At 33.9% G+C, this 17902-nt stretch overlaps 1 protein-coding gene across 3 annotated transcripts in view; it reads right to left on the reverse strand.

The window, feature by feature from the left end:
- IQCM (IQ motif containing M) overlaps positions 1–17902 on the reverse strand; it is a 524263-nt gene that overhangs the window by 425480 nt on the left and 80881 nt on the right. For all 3 annotated transcript variants that reach the window (XM_056802759.1, XM_007496247.2, XM_056802758.1), the window contains one exon: positions 12448–12691. In XM_056802759.1, coding sequence (XP_056658737.1) covers positions 12448–12676 — 229 coding nt within the window. In that variant the 5' untranslated portion in view covers positions 12677–12691. The remainder of the gene's footprint in view (positions 1–12447; positions 12692–17902) is intronic.

The following is a 17902-nucleotide window of genomic DNA, read 5'->3' on the forward strand; positions in this document are numbered from 1 at the left end:
ATAGGGATCAATAAGAAATAACTAAATAGAAAAATGTTATATTACCAATTATAAACTTAAATGTAAATTGATTAACCTCCCCTGATTTTTAAAAATATGAATGGCAATATGAATAAGAAAAAATAATATGCAAAATGAAAATGAGGGACCAAGATACAATTTACTAGACTTCAAGTAATTCTAAAATAGTAGCAATAGCAATTGTGACTTCAGATGAAGTAAAAATAAAAATTAGCATATTCAGGACAGCTACACAGAGGAAAATACATTATTCTTAGAAAAACTGTAGGTAAAAGAATATCATTATTAAATAATTACATGCACCACATAGTAGAATTCCTAAACACCCAAAGAAAAACTAAATTACAAAAAAGATACATATAATATTATAACATTTTGTGAATCCATCATTTTTCAGTCATGTCCAAATCTTCATGACCTCATTTGAGGTTTTTTTGACAAAGACACTAAAGTGTTTTGTCATTCCTTTTTCCACCTCATTTTGCAGATGAGGAAGCTGACACAAACATGATTAAGTGACTTGCCCAGAATCGCAGTTAGTAAGTGTCTAAAGACAGATTTGAATGCAGGAAGCTACTAATTCATCAGAATTAGATGGCTCTAATAAAAAGATAAACAAAAAAGGGAATCATAGAGCTAAAAAGTATTGGAAAAACAATTTTTAAAATGCATAATCTATTCTAAATTAGATAGAGAATATAACTATTTCTTAGCATCACATGATTCCTTTAGAAAAGACTCACAAAAAATAAATATGAAGAGACAAAAATAATAAACTTATGCTTTATAAAGCATAATATGATATATCTGATAATTAAAACTATTAATATCTGCACAATATTAACATAAAGAATAATGAATAAGACAAAAAAGAAACAACAGAAATAATTGATAAATATATGAGTAAAACAATGAAACAACAAATTAGAATATGAGAGGATATAGCTAAAGCAGTCTTCAGAGAAAAAATATATCTTTGAAAACACAGGAAGTAAGAAAATAGAACAAAAAGACTAATGTCTAATATATAGAGTTCAAAAAGTTGGAAAATAAACCTTTAAACACAAAAAGAAAATCTGGAAAATTAGAGAAAAAAATTAAAAACAAAAAAGATGATTTCTGGGGATGGAGTCAAGATGAAGGAGTAACTATAGCAGCAGCTCCATTTCACCATGAAAATCCTCTCTGACCAAAATTAAAATATAGCCACAAAATGAATATAGGAGTGAAAGGACCAACAAGGACACAGAGTGAAACAAATTTCAAGAAAAGAGAAACCCAAAAGGTAAACAGACACCATCTGGGGAACTAAGGTAAGAGGGGAGCTGAGCTAGCAGAAAGCTATAGCAGGGAGTGAAGAACAAGCCAAGAGCAAACCACAACCTCCCTCTACCCCATCTGCTATCACAGTTTCTAAACTTAATCCCTAGCTAATAGTCAGACCCTGAGAACCTGACTGGGCAAATAGTGGTCCAAGCCAATTCAAACCCCTTAAAATTTCAAAACTGTGGAGAAGTCCAGTGTCCCAGCCAAGGGCAATCTTGGCTGAAGGGTGATGATCTGTGTTGGCCCACAGCAAAACCAGAAATCCTAGTCTTGGCTTGGGCTTGGGATGAAAACATAATCCACAGTTTGGGGTGCAGGCACAGTTCTCAGGGGGAGCCCTTCCACCACCCCCAATCTTTTTGCCCAAAACTAAGGGTAGAGCTCCAGGACTGGGAATCAAGGGTCTGCCTGATTGAATCAAGAACAACTTGAGTCCATAAATTTGAACATAAGCCTGGGGCTAGAATTTGATCAGCTCCTGAATCAGGTCAAGTTCAAACTAAGATCAAAAGCTTACACCGTAGCCTGAGGAAAGTCTTAAGCTATCAGCATCTCAAGGATGCTCATCATCATCAATAGAATCAGTAGGGAGTGGGGGCTCTCAGAGCTCTCAGCCCTCAGACCATCTAGCAAACTAGTAACAACCCAGAAAACAAGCTAAAAATAGCATCAAGGAAAGACTGAAGTTTAAGACGGTACCCCAACCTCCCAGAAAACAGAGCCTACCTATAATTAGATAGGGAAAATGAGAAAATAACCAAAAAAGCACCTAACTCTAAATAACTTTTATAGAGACAAAGAGCAAAAGTATAGACATAGAAAGGGACAATGAAAGCAAAGGAAACACATGCAAAGTACAAGAAAAAAATATAGATTAGACACAGAGTCTGGGTGAGCTCAAAAAAGACTTCAAAAACCAATTAGGAGAGGCAGAGGAAAAGTGTGTTGGGGGGAATAAAAGTGATGCAAGAAGAAATGGGCCAATTAAAAAAGGAGAATCAAAAAACTAACAGGAAAATCAGGCCTTAAAAATCAGAATGGACCATTTAGAAACTAATGATTTCATAAAGTCAAGAAATAATAAAGCAGAATCAAAGGAATGAAAAAAAACAGAGAAAACATGAAGTATCTTACTGAAAAAACAACTGACCTAGAAAATAGACTGAGGAGAAACAATTTGAGAATTATTGGACTACCTGAAAGCCACAATGAAGAAAAAACCTTGGACATTACACTACAAGAAATTATCAATGTAAGGATAATTTTAGCGTTGTAAACTAATCTAAATTAATTTTGGTCACCACAGAATATTCTAAATAAAATACCCAAGTCGGCTTGGAAATTTATAGTGGCTTAATTAATATAGAGGGAAAGAATTAAGAAGAAGAAAGAGGGAAAGATATAAGATTTCTCCCGTGTGGCCTGTGCCAGGGAGAGTTCAAAGTCCTCCACCATGAGGTCTTTGAAGATTGGAGGTTTTTTTCTAAAAGGATGGTGTTTGGAAAGTAAAGGAGGAAAAAATCAACCTAAACTCCGATAGAGCTCAGGAAAGATGCCTCACCTGAACTAGGCTACTCAGCTTCCTCCAACATAGTATCAAGGAAAACTTACTGCTAAACCCAGACAATAGCAGCTGCCACCCAAGATGCTGAAATGCTCAACACACTCCACCAGCCACCTCTCTGCTGCCAAAGAGGCTGGAGAGAGGAAGTGATGTGAAATATATAGACAGTTTTTACATCACTTTCCTGTGTCTTACATGTACCAAATGGTAGCTTAAGCTTTACTTAGGACAGCTCAGGGGTCTGCCAGTTGTTTCTGATTTGTCATTTGCTAACACATGTCTGTCATAGGCCATCCTCCTAAATACTTAATCCTTAAGAATGAGTGTAGACATTCCTGTTTTTTTGTCAGACTAAGTAGTGTGGAGTAATCTAAAGTTCACATCAAAGATAACTGCCCAGAGATCTTTGAACAAGAAAATAAAAATGAAATTGAAAGAATTGACAGATCACCTCCAAAAAGAAATCTTCAATTGACAACTTCCAGGAATCTAATTGCTAAATTCAAGAGCCACCAAGCGAAGGAAAAAATACTTCAAATAGCCAGAAAAAAATCATTCAAATAACAAGAAGCTACAAGCTACAGTCAGGATCACTCAGGACCTAGTGACATCTACATTAAATGATCAGAAGGCATGGAAATGATATTCAGAAAAGTGAAAGATTTGGGTTTACAACCCAGAATCATCTATCAAGCAAAACTGAGTATACTCTTTCAGGGGAAAAAATGATCAATCAATAAGATAGAAGATTTCTAAGCATTCCTGAGTAATAAGCCAGACCTAAACAAAAAATCTGAAATCCAAACACAAAACACAAGGAAAGCCCAAAAAAGTAAATAATAAAGAGTAAATTTAAGGGACTCATTAAGGTCAAAATGTTTATATGTTTACATGAAAAGAGGATTTCTGTAATTCTCAAAAATTACTATTAATACCAGAGAAAAAAAGAAGGAACTTACCCAGAAAGAGGGTGGAGAAGTAAGCTTATTATGATAATATGATGTATATGTAAATGTGGTGATATGGAACAATAAGTATATATGACATGATATGTATGCATATGAATGACATGTAAAAAATCAATCAAGGGCAGAAAGAGAGAGTTACACTGAGAGAAAAGAAAAAGGAGAGATAGAATAGGGAAAACTATATAACGTGAAGAGGTGTGGAAAATCCATACAGAGAGGGGAGGATAAGGGTGGTGGTGGCAATGTTTAAACTTTACTCTCATTGTAACTGGATCAGAGAGGGGAAAATGTGTATACTCAATAGGGTATAGAATTCTATCACCCTACAGAGAAGTAGAAGGGGAACAAGACAAGAAAAGCAGGGGGTAATTGACGGGAGGGGAAAGATGGGGTGGTGGGGGAGAGAAGCAAAATACTGGTGAGGAAGAACAGAGTGAAAGGGAGTAGAGCAGGATCTAAAGGGAATAATACTATGGAGGATAATACACAGTTAGTAATCCTAACACTGAATATGAATGAGATGATCTCACCCATTAAATGGAAGCAGATAGCAGAATGGATTAAAGACCAGAATCTTACTGTATGTTGTTTACAAGAAACATATCTGAAGCAGGGTGACGTACAGAGTTTAAAAGGTAAAAGGCTGGAGGAGAATTTATTATGCATCATTTAAAGAAAAAGCCAAAGTAGAAATATATCTGATTAAAAGAGATAAGGAAGGAAATTATATTTTACTAAAAGGTACTATAAACAATGAAGTAATGTCATTACTAAACATTTGTGCACCAAATGGTATAGCATCTAGATTTCTAAAGGAAAAATTAAAGGAGCACAAGGAGGAAATAGATAGTAAGACCATACCAGTGGAGAATCTCAATCTTCCCCTTTCAGAACTAGATAAATGGAACCAAAAAATAAATATGAAAGATGTAATGGGGGGGGGGGGCAGCTGGGTGTTCCAGTGGATTGAGAGTCAGGCCTAGAGACGGGAGGTCCTAGGTTCAAATCTGACCTCAGACACTTCCCAGCTGTGTGACCCTGGGCAAGTCACTCAATACATAGTATTGACTCCAAGACAGAAGGCAAGGGTTTAAAAAAAAAAAGAAAGAAGTAAGGGAAGTAAATGAAATGCTAGGAAAAATAGAGTGAATAGATATCTGGAGAAATCTAAACAGGGATAAAAAGGAATATACCTTCTCAGCAGTACATGGCACATATACAAAAATCACCAATGTATGAGGGCATAGAAATATTGTAAACAAATGCAGAAAAGCGGAAATAATAAATGCCACTTTTCAGAAAATAATATGATAAAAATTATAATTAACAAGGGTCCATGAAAATGTAAATTTAAGTTAATTAGAAATTAAATAATCTAATTCTTCAAAACTATGGGTCAAAAAAGAAATCATGAAAACAATTATGGACTTCATTAAAGAGAATGACAATGAGGAGATATCATATGAAAACCATATCAATATGGGATATCGCCAAAGTGGTCCTTAGGGGAAATTTTAGATTGATGAGTGCCTATACAAAAAAATAAATAAATAAATAAAAACAAGAGGGAGGAGATCAATGAATGGGGCTTACAACTTAAAAAATTAGAAAAAGAACAAATTAAAAATCTCCAAATGAAAACAAAATTGGAAATCCTAAAAATTAAAGGAGAAATTAATAAAACTGAAAGTAAAAGAACTATTGAACTAATGAATAATACTAGGATCTACTACCTTGAAAAAACAAATTAAATAGAAAAAGTACTGGTTAATCTAGTTTTAAAAAAAAGAAAGAAAGAAGAGAATCAAATTAACAGTATCAAAGATGAAAAGGGTGATCTCACCTCTAATGAAGAGGAAATTAAGGTAATCATTAAGAAATATTTTGCCCAACTATATGGCAATAAATATGACAATCTAGGTGAAATGGGTGAATATTTACAAAAATATGAAGTGCCTAGATTAACAAAAAAGGAAATAGAATACTTAAATAATCCCATCTCAGAAAAAAGAAATTGAACAAGGCATCAATGAACTTCCTAAGAAAAAATCCCCAGGACCAGAGGGATTCACAAGTGAATTCTATCAAACATTTAAAGAACAAGTAATCCCAATATTATATAAAATATTTGACTAAATAAGCAAAGAAGTTTTACCAAATTCCTTTAATGACACAAATATGGTACTGATTCCAAAGCCAGGAAGATCAAAAACAGAGAAAGTAACCCTTTAGTGAATATAAAATCAAAAATCTTTTTTTAATAATTTTATTTGATCATTTCCAAGCATTATTCATTAGAGATAAAGATAATTTTCTTTTCATCCCCCACACCCCATAGCCGACACGTGATTCCACTGGGTTTCACATGTGTTCTTGATTCAAACCCATTTCCATGTTGTTGGTATTTGCACTAGAGTGTTCATTTAGAGTCTCTCCTCAGTCATTTCCCCTCAGCCCCTGTAGTCAAGCAGTTGCTTTTCATTGGTGTTTTTACTCCCACAGTTTATCCTCTGCTTGTGGATAGTGTTTTTCTAGATCCCTGCAATTTGTTCTGGGACATTGCATTGACCCTAATGGAGAAGTCCATTACCTTCGATTTTACCACAATGTATTAGTCTCTGTGTACAATGTTTTCCTGGTTCTGGTCCTTTTGCTCTGCATCACTTCCTGGAGGTTGTTCCAGTCTCCATGGAATTCCTCCACTTTATTATTCCTTTTAGCACAATAATATTTCATCACCAACATATACCTCAATTTGTTCAGTCATTCCCCAATTGATGGGCATCCCCTCATTTTCCAATTTTTGGCCACTACAAAGAGCACAGCTATGAATATTCTTGTACAAGTCTTTTTACTTATTGTCTCTTTGGGGTACAAACCCAGCAGTGCTATGGCTGGATCAAAGGGCAGACAGTCCTTTATCGCCCTTTGGGCATAGTTCCAAATTGCCCTCCAGAATGGCTGGATCAATTCACAACTCCACCAGCAATGAATTAGTGTCCCTACTTTGCTGCATCCCCTCCAGCATTCATTACTTTCCATAGCTATCATGTTAGCCAATCTGCTAGGTGTGAGGTGATACCTCAGAGTTGTTTTGATTTGCATCTCTCTGATTATAAGAGATGTAGAGCACTTTTTCATGTGCTTATTAATAGTTTTGATTTCTTTGGCTGAGAACTGCCTGTTCATGTCCCTTGCCCATTTATCAATTGGAGAATGGCTTGATTTTTTGTACAATTGATTTAGCTCTTTGTAAATTTGAGTAATTACACCTTTGTCAGAGGTTTTTATGAAGATTGCTTCCCAATTTGTTGCTTTCCTTCTGATTTTAGTTATATTGGTTTTGTTTGAACAAAAGCTTTTTAATTTGATGTAGTCAAAATTATTTATTTTACATTTTGTGACTCTTTCTATGTCTTACTTGGTTTTAAAGTCTTTTCCTTCCCAAAGGTCTGACATGTATACTATTCTGTGTTTGCCCAATTTACTTATAGTTTCCTTCTTTATGTTCAAGTCATTCACCCATTTTGAATTTATCTTGGTGTAGGGTGTGAGGTGTTGATCCAAACCTAATCTTTCCCACACTGTCTTCCAATTTTCCCAGCAGTTCTTATCGAATAGTGGATTTTTGACCTAAAAGCTGAGATCTTTAGGTTTATCATATATTGTCTTGCTGAGGTCACTTGCCCCAAGTCTATTCCACTGATCCTCCTTTCTGTCTCTTAGCCAGTACCAAATTGTTTTGATGACTGCTGCTTTGTAATATAGTTTGAGATCTGGGACTGCAAGGCCCCCTTCCTTTGTATTTTTTTTCATTATTTCCCTGGATATCCTTGATCCTTTGTTATTCCAAATGGACTTTGTTATGGTTTTTTTCTAAATCAGTAAAGAATTTTTTTGGAAGTTCCATGGGTATGGCACTAAAAAGATAGATAAGTTTGGGCAGGATGGTCATTTTTACTATATTGGCTCGTCCTACCCATGAGCAGTTAATGTTTTTCCAATTGCTCAAGTCTAGTTTTAGTTGTGTGGAAAGTGTTTTGTAGTTGTGTTCATATAGTTTCTGTGTTTGTCTCAGGAGATAGATTCCTAGGTATTTTATTTTGTCTAAGGTGATTTTGAATGGGATTTATCTTTCTAGTTTTTTGCTGCTTATCTGTGTTGGAGATGTATAGAAATGCTGATGACTTATGTGGGTTTATTTTGTATCCTGCAACTTTGCTAAAGTTGTTGATTATTTCAATTAGCTTTTTGGTTGAATATCTAGGATTCTTTAAGTAGACCATCATGTCATCCGCAAAGAGTGATAACTTGGTCTCCTCCTTGCCTATTTTGATGCCTTCAATTTCTTTTTCTTCTCTAATTGCTACTGCTAGTGTTTCTAGTACAATGTCAAATAGTAGAGGTGATAATGGGCATCCTTGTTTCACTCCTGATCTTATTGGGAATGCATCTAGTTTATCCCCATTGCAGATGATATTAGCTGATGGTTTTAGATATATACTGTTTATTATTTTTAGGAATGACCCTCCTATTCCTATGCTTTCTAGTGTTTTTAATAGGAATGGATGTTGTATTTTATCAAAGGCTTTTTCTGCATCTATTGAAATAATCATGTGATTTTTGTTGGTTTGCTTGTTGATATGGTTGATTATGTGGATGGTTTTCCTAATATTGAACCAGCCCTGCATCCCTGGTATAAATCCTACTTGATCATGGTGTATGACCCTTCTGATCACTTGCTGGAGTCTTTTTGCTAGTATCCTATTTAAGATTTTTGCATCTATATTCATTAGGGAGATTGGTCTATAATTTTCTTTCTCTGTTTTTGACCTGCCTGGTTTTGGAATCAGTACCATGTTTGTGTCATAAAAGGAGTTTGGTAGAACTCCCTCTTTGCTTATTATGTCAAATAGTTTGTATAGTATTGGGATTAATTGTTCTCTGAATGTTTGATAGAATTCACTTGTGAATCCGTCGGGCCCTGGGGATTTTTTCTTAGGGAGTTCTTTGATGGCCTGTTGGATTTCATTTTCTGATATGGGATTATTTAAGAATTCTATTTCATCTTCTGTTAGTCTAGGAAGTTTGTATAGAAGCAAAAATCTTAAGTAAAATATTAGCAAAAAGACTCCATCAAATGAAGATTATCCACTATGACCTGGCGGGATTTATACCAGGAATGCAAGGATGATTTAATATTAGGAAACCCATTCATTTAATTGAACATATTAACAATCAAAACAACAGAAATCACATGATTATCTCAATAAATGCAGAAAAAGCCTTTGACAAAATACAACACCCATTCCTATTGAAAACACTATAAAGTATAGGAATAGAAGGGGCCCTTTCTCAAAATAATGAACAGTATATATTTAAAACCATCAGCAAGTATCATCTGCAATGGGGACAAGTAAGATCAGGAGTGAAGCAAGGATGTCCATTATCCCCTCTATTATTTTATATTGTTCTAGAAATTGCTAGTGATAGCAATCAAAGAAGAAAAAGAAATTGAAGGGATTAAAGTAGGCAACTGGGAAACTTCTTTGTAAATGGTATGATGGTATACTTAAAGAACCCAAGTATATTAACTAAAAGGCTAGTGGAAATAATTAACAACTTTAGCAAAGTTGTAGGGTACAAAATACACTCACATAAATCATCAGCATTTCTATATATCTCCAACAAAACTCTGCAGCAGGAGTTAGAAAGAAAAACTCCATTTAAAATCACTCTAGTCAATATAAAATATTTAGGAATCTCTCTGCTGAGACAAACACAGGAATTATATGAACACAACTACAAAACACTTTTCACACAATTGAAACCAGATCTAAATAATTGGAAAAACATTCATTGCTCCTGGGTAGGACAAGCTAATATAATAAAAATGACAATCCTACTCAAATTAATCTACTTATTCAGTGCCATACATATCAAACTACCAAAAAGGCATTTTTTATAGAATTAGAAAAAATTATAACAAAAATTCATCTAGAAAAACAAAAGACCAAGAATATCAAGGGAAATAATTTAAAAAATATGAAGGATAGGGGCATAGCATACCAGATCTTAAATTGTACTATGAAGCAGTGGTCATCAAAACAATATGGGACTGGCCAAGAGAGAGAAGGATGGATCAATGAAATAGACTAGAGGTAAATTATCTCAGCAAACTAGAGTTCAATAAACCCAAAGACCCCAGCCTTTGGGACAAGAACTCACTATTTGACAAAAACTGCTGGGAAAGTTGGAAAACTATATGGGAAAAATTAGGTTTAGATCAACATCTTACAACCTATGCCAAGATAAATCCAAAATGGGTAAGTGACTCAAATACAAAGAGTGAATAATAAATGAATTAGGTGAACATAGAATAATATACCTGTCAGATCTATGGGAAAGGAAGGAATTTAAGACCAAGCAAGAGACAGAGAACATTGCAAAAATTAAAATGAATACTTTTGATTATATTACATCAAAAAGGTTTTGTACAAACAAAACCAATGCAACTAAAATTAGAAGTGAAGCAACAAACTGGGGAAATTTTTAGAACAAAATTCTCTGACAAGGGTCTACTTTTCCAAATATATAAGTAACTAAGTCAAATTTACAAAAAATATCAAGTCATTCTCCAATCGACAAATGGTCAAGAGACATGAATAGACAGTTTTCATATAATGAAATCAAAACTGTCAATAATCACATGAAAAAGGAAAAATCCCTCCTAATTCGAGAAATTAAATTAAAATAACTGAGGTACCATCTTACACCCAGCAGACTGGGAAAGTGATAAATGTTGAAGGAGATAAGACAAAATTAGTACACTAATACACTGCTGGTGGAGTTGTGAATTGGTCCAACCATCCTGCAGGGTAATTTGGAACTATGCTTAAAGGGCTTTAAAAGAATGCCTGTCCTTTGATCCAGTCATACCACTGCAGGGTTTGTACCTCAAAGAGATAATAAGGAAAAAGACTGGTACAAAAATATTTATAGTCGTATTTTTTATAGTGGCAAATAAAATGGAAAATGAAAGGGTGTCCCTCGATTGGAGAATGACTGAACAAATTGTGGTACCTGATGGTGACAGAATATTATTGTGCTGAAAGGAATAATGAATTGGAGGAACTCCAAGAGAACTGGAAAGACCTCCAAGATTTGATGCAGAGCAAAAGGAGCAGAACCAGGAGAACATTGTACACAGAGATTGATACATTATGGCACAATTGAATGTAAAAGACTTTTTTACTAGCAGCAATCCAATGATCCAGGACAATCCAGAGGAACTTATGAGAAAGAATGCTATTTACATCCAAAGAAAGAACTGTGGGAACAGTAATGCTGAAGAAAAAATATGATTGATCACATAGCTTGATATGGATATGATTACAGTTTTTATATTAAAGGATCACTCTACTGCAAATATGAATAACATGGAAATAAGTTTTGAACAGTGATACATATATAACCCAGTGGAACTGCTTGTCATCTCCAGGAGGGGAGAGGAAAGAACAGGAGGGGAGAGAGAATCATGAAAAAATATTCTAAAAAAAAGAAAAAGAAAAAAATTATAGAAATTATAAAACTAAGAACAATTTTAGCATTACTAACAAAATCAATAAATAGTTAATTTGATTTTACAACAAAGAAAATCAAATTAACTAAAATTTTAAAATGACCACCATGTAAATGAAAGAACATAAATTATCAGAACCTACCACATACAGATATGTGCCAACAAACCAGAAAACTTTAATATATATGTATATATATATATATGATTTACCCACAAAAATTATTTTTAAAAATCAGATGAACAAAGCAAGAAATAGAAATCCTAAACCAATCAAGAAAAAAAAAGAAAATCATAAATGAACTATGCCAAAGGATAGAAAAAACCCTCATTCAATTAGATTTACAAATAAATTCTATAAAATGCTTAAAGAACAAGTAATTTCTAGATTATAAAAATTCTATCAATGATTAAAAAAGAAAGCACTCTACCAAATTCTTTTATAAGACACTGATCAGGAGTCAGTAAGCAGCAGTCACATTCATATATCCTCAGAGCTACAGAATGATACAACCATTCTGGAAAATCATTTGGAACTTATCAAACTATTCATGACCTTTGATACAGCAATCTTACTAATGGGCATATACCTCAAGGAAACCATAGACAAACACACAAAAATTCCTAAATGATAATATATTAATAGCAGTAAGTTTATAGCAAAATAATAATAATAATAACCAGAAGTAGCGTGAGTGCTTCTTGATTACAAAATAGTTTAGCTTATTTTAGTGAGATATGATTGTAAAAGAAAACTGTTTTGCTGTGATATATGATTATTAAGAATTCAGAGAAATGTGGAAACATCAATATGAGCCAACAAAGAATGAAAAAAATAAAAGCAAAAGAACACTGCCAGGCCCATTTTCAAATCCTTTTCAACTTTGTGATACCAGTCAGTACATTTAAATATTGGAGAAACCAAAGGCATCTCCCTGTAACAAGGAGTCTTTAGGATTGGACTTTGAATAGAAGCTTCCAAATCTTACCTGGCATAGATTTATGTTTATCATCTTCACCAGTGGTCTCACTTCCTTTTATACGTGGAAATTTAAGATATATTTCACTTTCGGTAATGTTGTCATCATTGGTAGTTGAGCAAGTGCTCTTTTGTGTATCAGTCTCTTCTGATAGAGTTTTTTCTGGATTACTTGCAAAGTATATCTTTTTATCCTGGGAAAGCATCTTTTTCTTAAACAAACTTTTGCTTATAGACATACTGGCAGATGGCTCCTGTGAATGAAACAAAACCATTTTTCATTATAACCATAATTCAATAATATATCACTTTTTTCTCTCCATAGGGGGAGAAGCATTATAACAGAGTAGATTGAGAGTGGACATTAATGTTAGGAAGCCCTAGTTTCAAGACTTACTGGATGCATGACTGAGCATGTCACTTAAAACTGTATTTTAGCAACTAAAACTATATGTTGAATACAATGTGGTATTATGAATTGGTGGAAAGAGTTTCTTTATCAGAAAATTCCTTATATTAATGAAATCACAAATCAAGTACTTCTTCCTTACTATGAGTAGAGATTTCTCATGTTTGCCAAGAGCTGTCCCCCCATGTATTGTAGGAGTGTTGTTTAATGATAACTCAAAGAAAGGAAAAATAGACATCTCTAGCTTTTTCTTCCCCAACTCTCCTACAAGGATGATTTTAGTTCCTTCCAAGATGGAGAGCAAGAGATTGGGGTCAGAAGTTTGGCCACTCTCTGCTCTCCTCAGAGAGAAGAAGTACCAGGCTAGAATCATATCTATCTGTACCTTTAAATATTATTCATTTAGGCAATATTATCATGTTTAATTAGTTTCTCAATCATTACTTCCTTTGGAGGGAGGGAGGACCACAAGCTTTATATCTAAGATTTGACCCCTTTCTACCAATATGAGTTACACAATGGGTTCACATAGCATTTAGCCAAGAATAATTTTTTAATAATTTGAATAATTGGATTAATTATTCAAATCAGTGGTAATACAGAAATCAGAGAAGGTATACAAAGGAGGATATATAATACTAGACAATATGTAGAAAAGAAACTCTCCCATCTTAATTTAACCACAAGAAAGTGTTTTAGGGGTCACCCAAGGGGAAACTGCCTAGTGTAGCAAGCTGAATATAGGGAGATAATCAAGATTTCCAGTTCTTCCCATGTCTTCCCAGAGTCTTTCCCTTTAATAAACAGCCTCCTCCATTTTTCCTCTTGAAACTGGAAGCCAGAAGTGCCCCAAATGACTAAAAGTTTGAAGAACACTAGAATACTAGAGCACTCCACTCTTGCCTACTCTGCTAAACCCCTCAGAGAAAGGGTCCTTTACCAATGGGCTTTGGGACTGGGGTTCTGTAAAGAAGACCAAATTTATTCATCAACTCTCCCCCCATGCCTCCAACAAGGCAGTAGTCAAATGGATTGAATATTATTCTGTGTTGTTCTCCTCTATCCCTCTAACTCAATGGTATTTCATTTATAAAATTGAGGCACTAGAGAAATAAAAGCATTTCTCTTTGAATTTGAAGTGGGCAAATATCATTTTGTGGAAAATCAATGTTGAGTTTTATTATTTATTAGTAATATTTTTATGTGAATCCATTCATCTTCTCAAACCCCAACCTCAGAGAGTCAGACAGTCCAATGCTCAAGCTACTGTAATTAACCCCAGGCCACAAGGCATCTAACTGGACTGGGACCTTTATCTTTTATTAAAGCTTTCTCTATAAATAAGAATCCACCCTCCCTAAGGCACTTGAAAGCACAAATCCTTTTTGTACCTGTTAAATATATCATCTAGATTTGGGGTGATTAGATCTACAATAGGGGAAACCTGATTGAAACCTGATTGAGATAACTTCTCTTTTTCTAATCAAAGATTTCCAGAAGAAACTTGGTTTCTTATTAGCTGACTCTCTATTTCTTAGAGTACTAGAGAAGGGGACATCTAGGTAACTCAGTGGATTGAGAGTCAAGCCTGAAGACCAGGGGTCCTGGGTTCAAATGTGACCTCAGACACTTCCCAGCTGTGTGACTCTGGGCAAACTTACATCCTATTGCCTAGTCCTTACACTCTTCTTCCTTGTGATCAATATACATTATTAATTCTAAGACGAAAGATAAGGGCTTTAAAAAATATATTAGAGAAGGGCAACTCTTCCCCAGCTTAGTGAAACTGTAGGGATTTACCCAACTGAGGAACAGTCCTTCTCTGTGATGATGTAATAGGGGAAGAATTGAGATCTATAAGTCTACCTCCTCTTTTAAAATGTCCACCAATCAGGACTGCCAGAGGATGTTCAAATGCTATACTATCAGATCATTCAGGAAGAAGACATCTCCCATATAAAAGAGAGTATCAAGCCTCACAGAGCATCCATCCAAGCAAAGACATGCATGATTGACCTGTCCTTTATTAATAGATCACATGTCCCTATTAATAAATATGATACTCAGCAAAATGACCTCATTTCATTTATTAGTTAAAATTCCGGATGCCCTAGAATTTGAAGACCACAATTGGAAAGGGGGGGAAAAGTCATGATTTAACCTAGAAAATTTTTAAGATTTCCATTAACTATTCAACCCCTAAAACCTCTCTTTAGAGTGAAACAAAGCTAGCATATTAACAATACAGCTTTTCAAGATTCCCCAAAGTAGATCTCAGAATAGAGGAGACGATTACACATACCTTCCCACTGGAAAGCACCCCAAAGTATACCAAATTATATAGTTAAAATAGGAATTCATAAGCTGGAATCAAAATTAATGTTTGAGACAATAAGACACTTGGATTATAGATGCTAAAATGGTTCCCTGCCACATTTCCAAAAATTTGCTAGCATAGAAATCTTTTAATGGAAGGAGAAACACCAAGCCAATTATATTTTTAACTGTCAGAATACTTGAACAAATACACTAAAAAAACAGGTTTGTTTTAAAGAGAATGCTAACATCCTCTAGGTTTCAGCACTTCCCATGCATAGTAGGTTTTTAATAAACGCTTATGAATTAATTTTTAACTTTTGCTACTGTATGAAATATTTAATTAAATATTGTATTTATTAGAATTAAAGAGTAATATTCTTCTCTGATGTTAAATCAGAATATTTCTGTTAACATTTCTGTTAAAGTGTGAAGATCACACTTAGAAAATTATATGAAATGTGTCAATGCAGGAATGAATAATGAATCTAAGTTACGTGATATCAACTGCCATTATCATTTGAAATATGCTCTTAAGTCACTTTTTGGAGATCTTAAGGATTTCTGTTGTTCATAAGATCAAAGGAGATATTTGTAAAGCTCTTAGCCCAGTGCTTGGCACACAGAGGGTATTTAATAAATGCTTATTTCTATCTTTCCTTGCTTTCTATCTGAGTTGTTCTAAACATGTCCCAGATGGGAATTTAGACAGTTGCCTGAAATATTACAGATACTGAGTGCACAGATCTACCTATCTTATAAAATAGAACTCTAGATCCATTCTAAGCAATTGCTTTCCAAATAATTTCATATGGAAGAGTTTTTAATCCAATAATAGTATCCCATTTGCTGAACCTGAAAGATCTGAAATAAAAGGAACTTAATTTTCATCTTAATGTGTGGCTGTGTACATATACATTTTTTTTTTAATTTGCTGGTTCTCAATAGTTGTGTAATGCTCTCAAACGAAAAGTCACAAACTCTCCTTAAGACAGAGCTGAAATGAATGCACAAGCTGCTCAGGAAATACCGTGGTAACCTTCAGCAAGATTTTGCTTTGCCAAAATAAAACTATTTTTGTGAAGGTCACAATGGCTGGATGGGCTTTTGAAGGCTGGAGGAGTTCACAAATCTGATCAAATAGGAAACTATTTTCTCAGCTCTGAAAATCCTTTGAATTTTACTTAGGATCAGAAAAAAACAAGATAGACAAACTTATATTCTCTCTAGTTATTAACACCTCTGCTCATATTTTGCAAAGATCTCCTACTGAGCCACATACGGCTGTGCATTTATTTCGCTGGAAGTGTTTATTTTACAACTTGTCTCTGCATATTCTAACTGTAAAAGAAACCACCTCAAAAACTCTTATCAGATAAGAATTAATTTACAACCCTCTCCTGATGGGTGCTATTCAAATATACATATAATTATATTTATCCTTATAGAACATTTTACATTTTCCTTAAATTTTTTTTTTTATAAAAGGGCTATAGATAGTATTCTGTGGGACGTATTTGGAACACTTAATTCTATAAAAAGAAAGCTTTTTATTTCATGCTTTTCTAAGTTACCCCTTTTCTTAACCAGTTCTGTTTATCACTGGGTGATTGACATGTTTCAGTGAGTCTCTTTCTTTGTAGAACCAAAATATAGTGAAGAAGGAACATACTAGCTTCTCCCCTTTTATCTCTGCAATGAGAAAGATTTTATTCTATCTCCACATCTCCCAGTCAATTACTCTCATGATCCTTGATTTCTCTGCCCTCTAATTACCAATTCAAAATATAAGCAATTAAAAATCTTGCTATTATTACTTTAAAAAAACAGTCTTGGTTACCTCTATCTTATAACAAGGAGTATCTGCTCACCTTGAGAATATTTCCAGTTAGCCTTAAGAGGCTATAAAGAGAGGAACTAGGAAATATAACATGCCCTAGTCTTCCAGCTAGAGTTGATCAGAGATCACTAACAGCTTAAAAAAATAAAAAATAAAAGTTGCCACTGCTAAAAACCAGTTCCATTTTTGTTATCTAAGCTATTACCATCTTACTTTTCATTTGGTAGGTTTCCTCTCTTCACTTTATCTTTTTAAAATATTTCTGTCAACATTAAGTTAAATTTATAACATCATAAACTTAGAAATAGAAAAACCTTAGAGATCTAATTCAACTCCATGTCTCATTTTACAAATAAACAAACTGCAATCTAAAGAGATTAAGTGGGTTAACCCTGACCACAAGGGTAAGAAGTAGGAGTACTATGATCCAAGTCCAAATACTCTGACTCCAAATGGAAAACTCTTCTTATTATTCCATGATCACAAGCACATGCCAATAAAACCTTATATTCAGGCATGCTTTTGTGGATCTAGGAATATTTACTAGTAAAAAATAAGTCATGTTATAATTTTTAAGGTTTATAAATTATTTTCCCCAAATCACCTTATAAAATACATGGTATAAATATTAATAGTTTATATTAATTTTATAACTAAGAAATGGAAATTTTATATTTTATAACTAAGAATTCATTTTATAATTCATTCTATAATTCAATTTATAACGCATTATATAATTCAATTTATAATTAAGAAATTTTATAATTAAGAAACTAAACCTCAAAGTAGTTATGCTTTGAATAAGATCATATAATTAGTAATTGCCAGAGCCAAGATTCAAACACAGGTCTTTTGATAAGAAAGCCATCATCCTTTCCATTATAATTCATTTTTCTTGCT

The sequence above is a fragment of the Monodelphis domestica genome, chromosome 6 (genome assembly GCF_027887165.1).
Source record: "Monodelphis domestica isolate mMonDom1 chromosome 6, mMonDom1.pri, whole genome shotgun sequence".
Classification (NCBI taxonomy): domain Eukaryota; kingdom Metazoa; phylum Chordata; class Mammalia; order Didelphimorphia; family Didelphidae; genus Monodelphis; species Monodelphis domestica.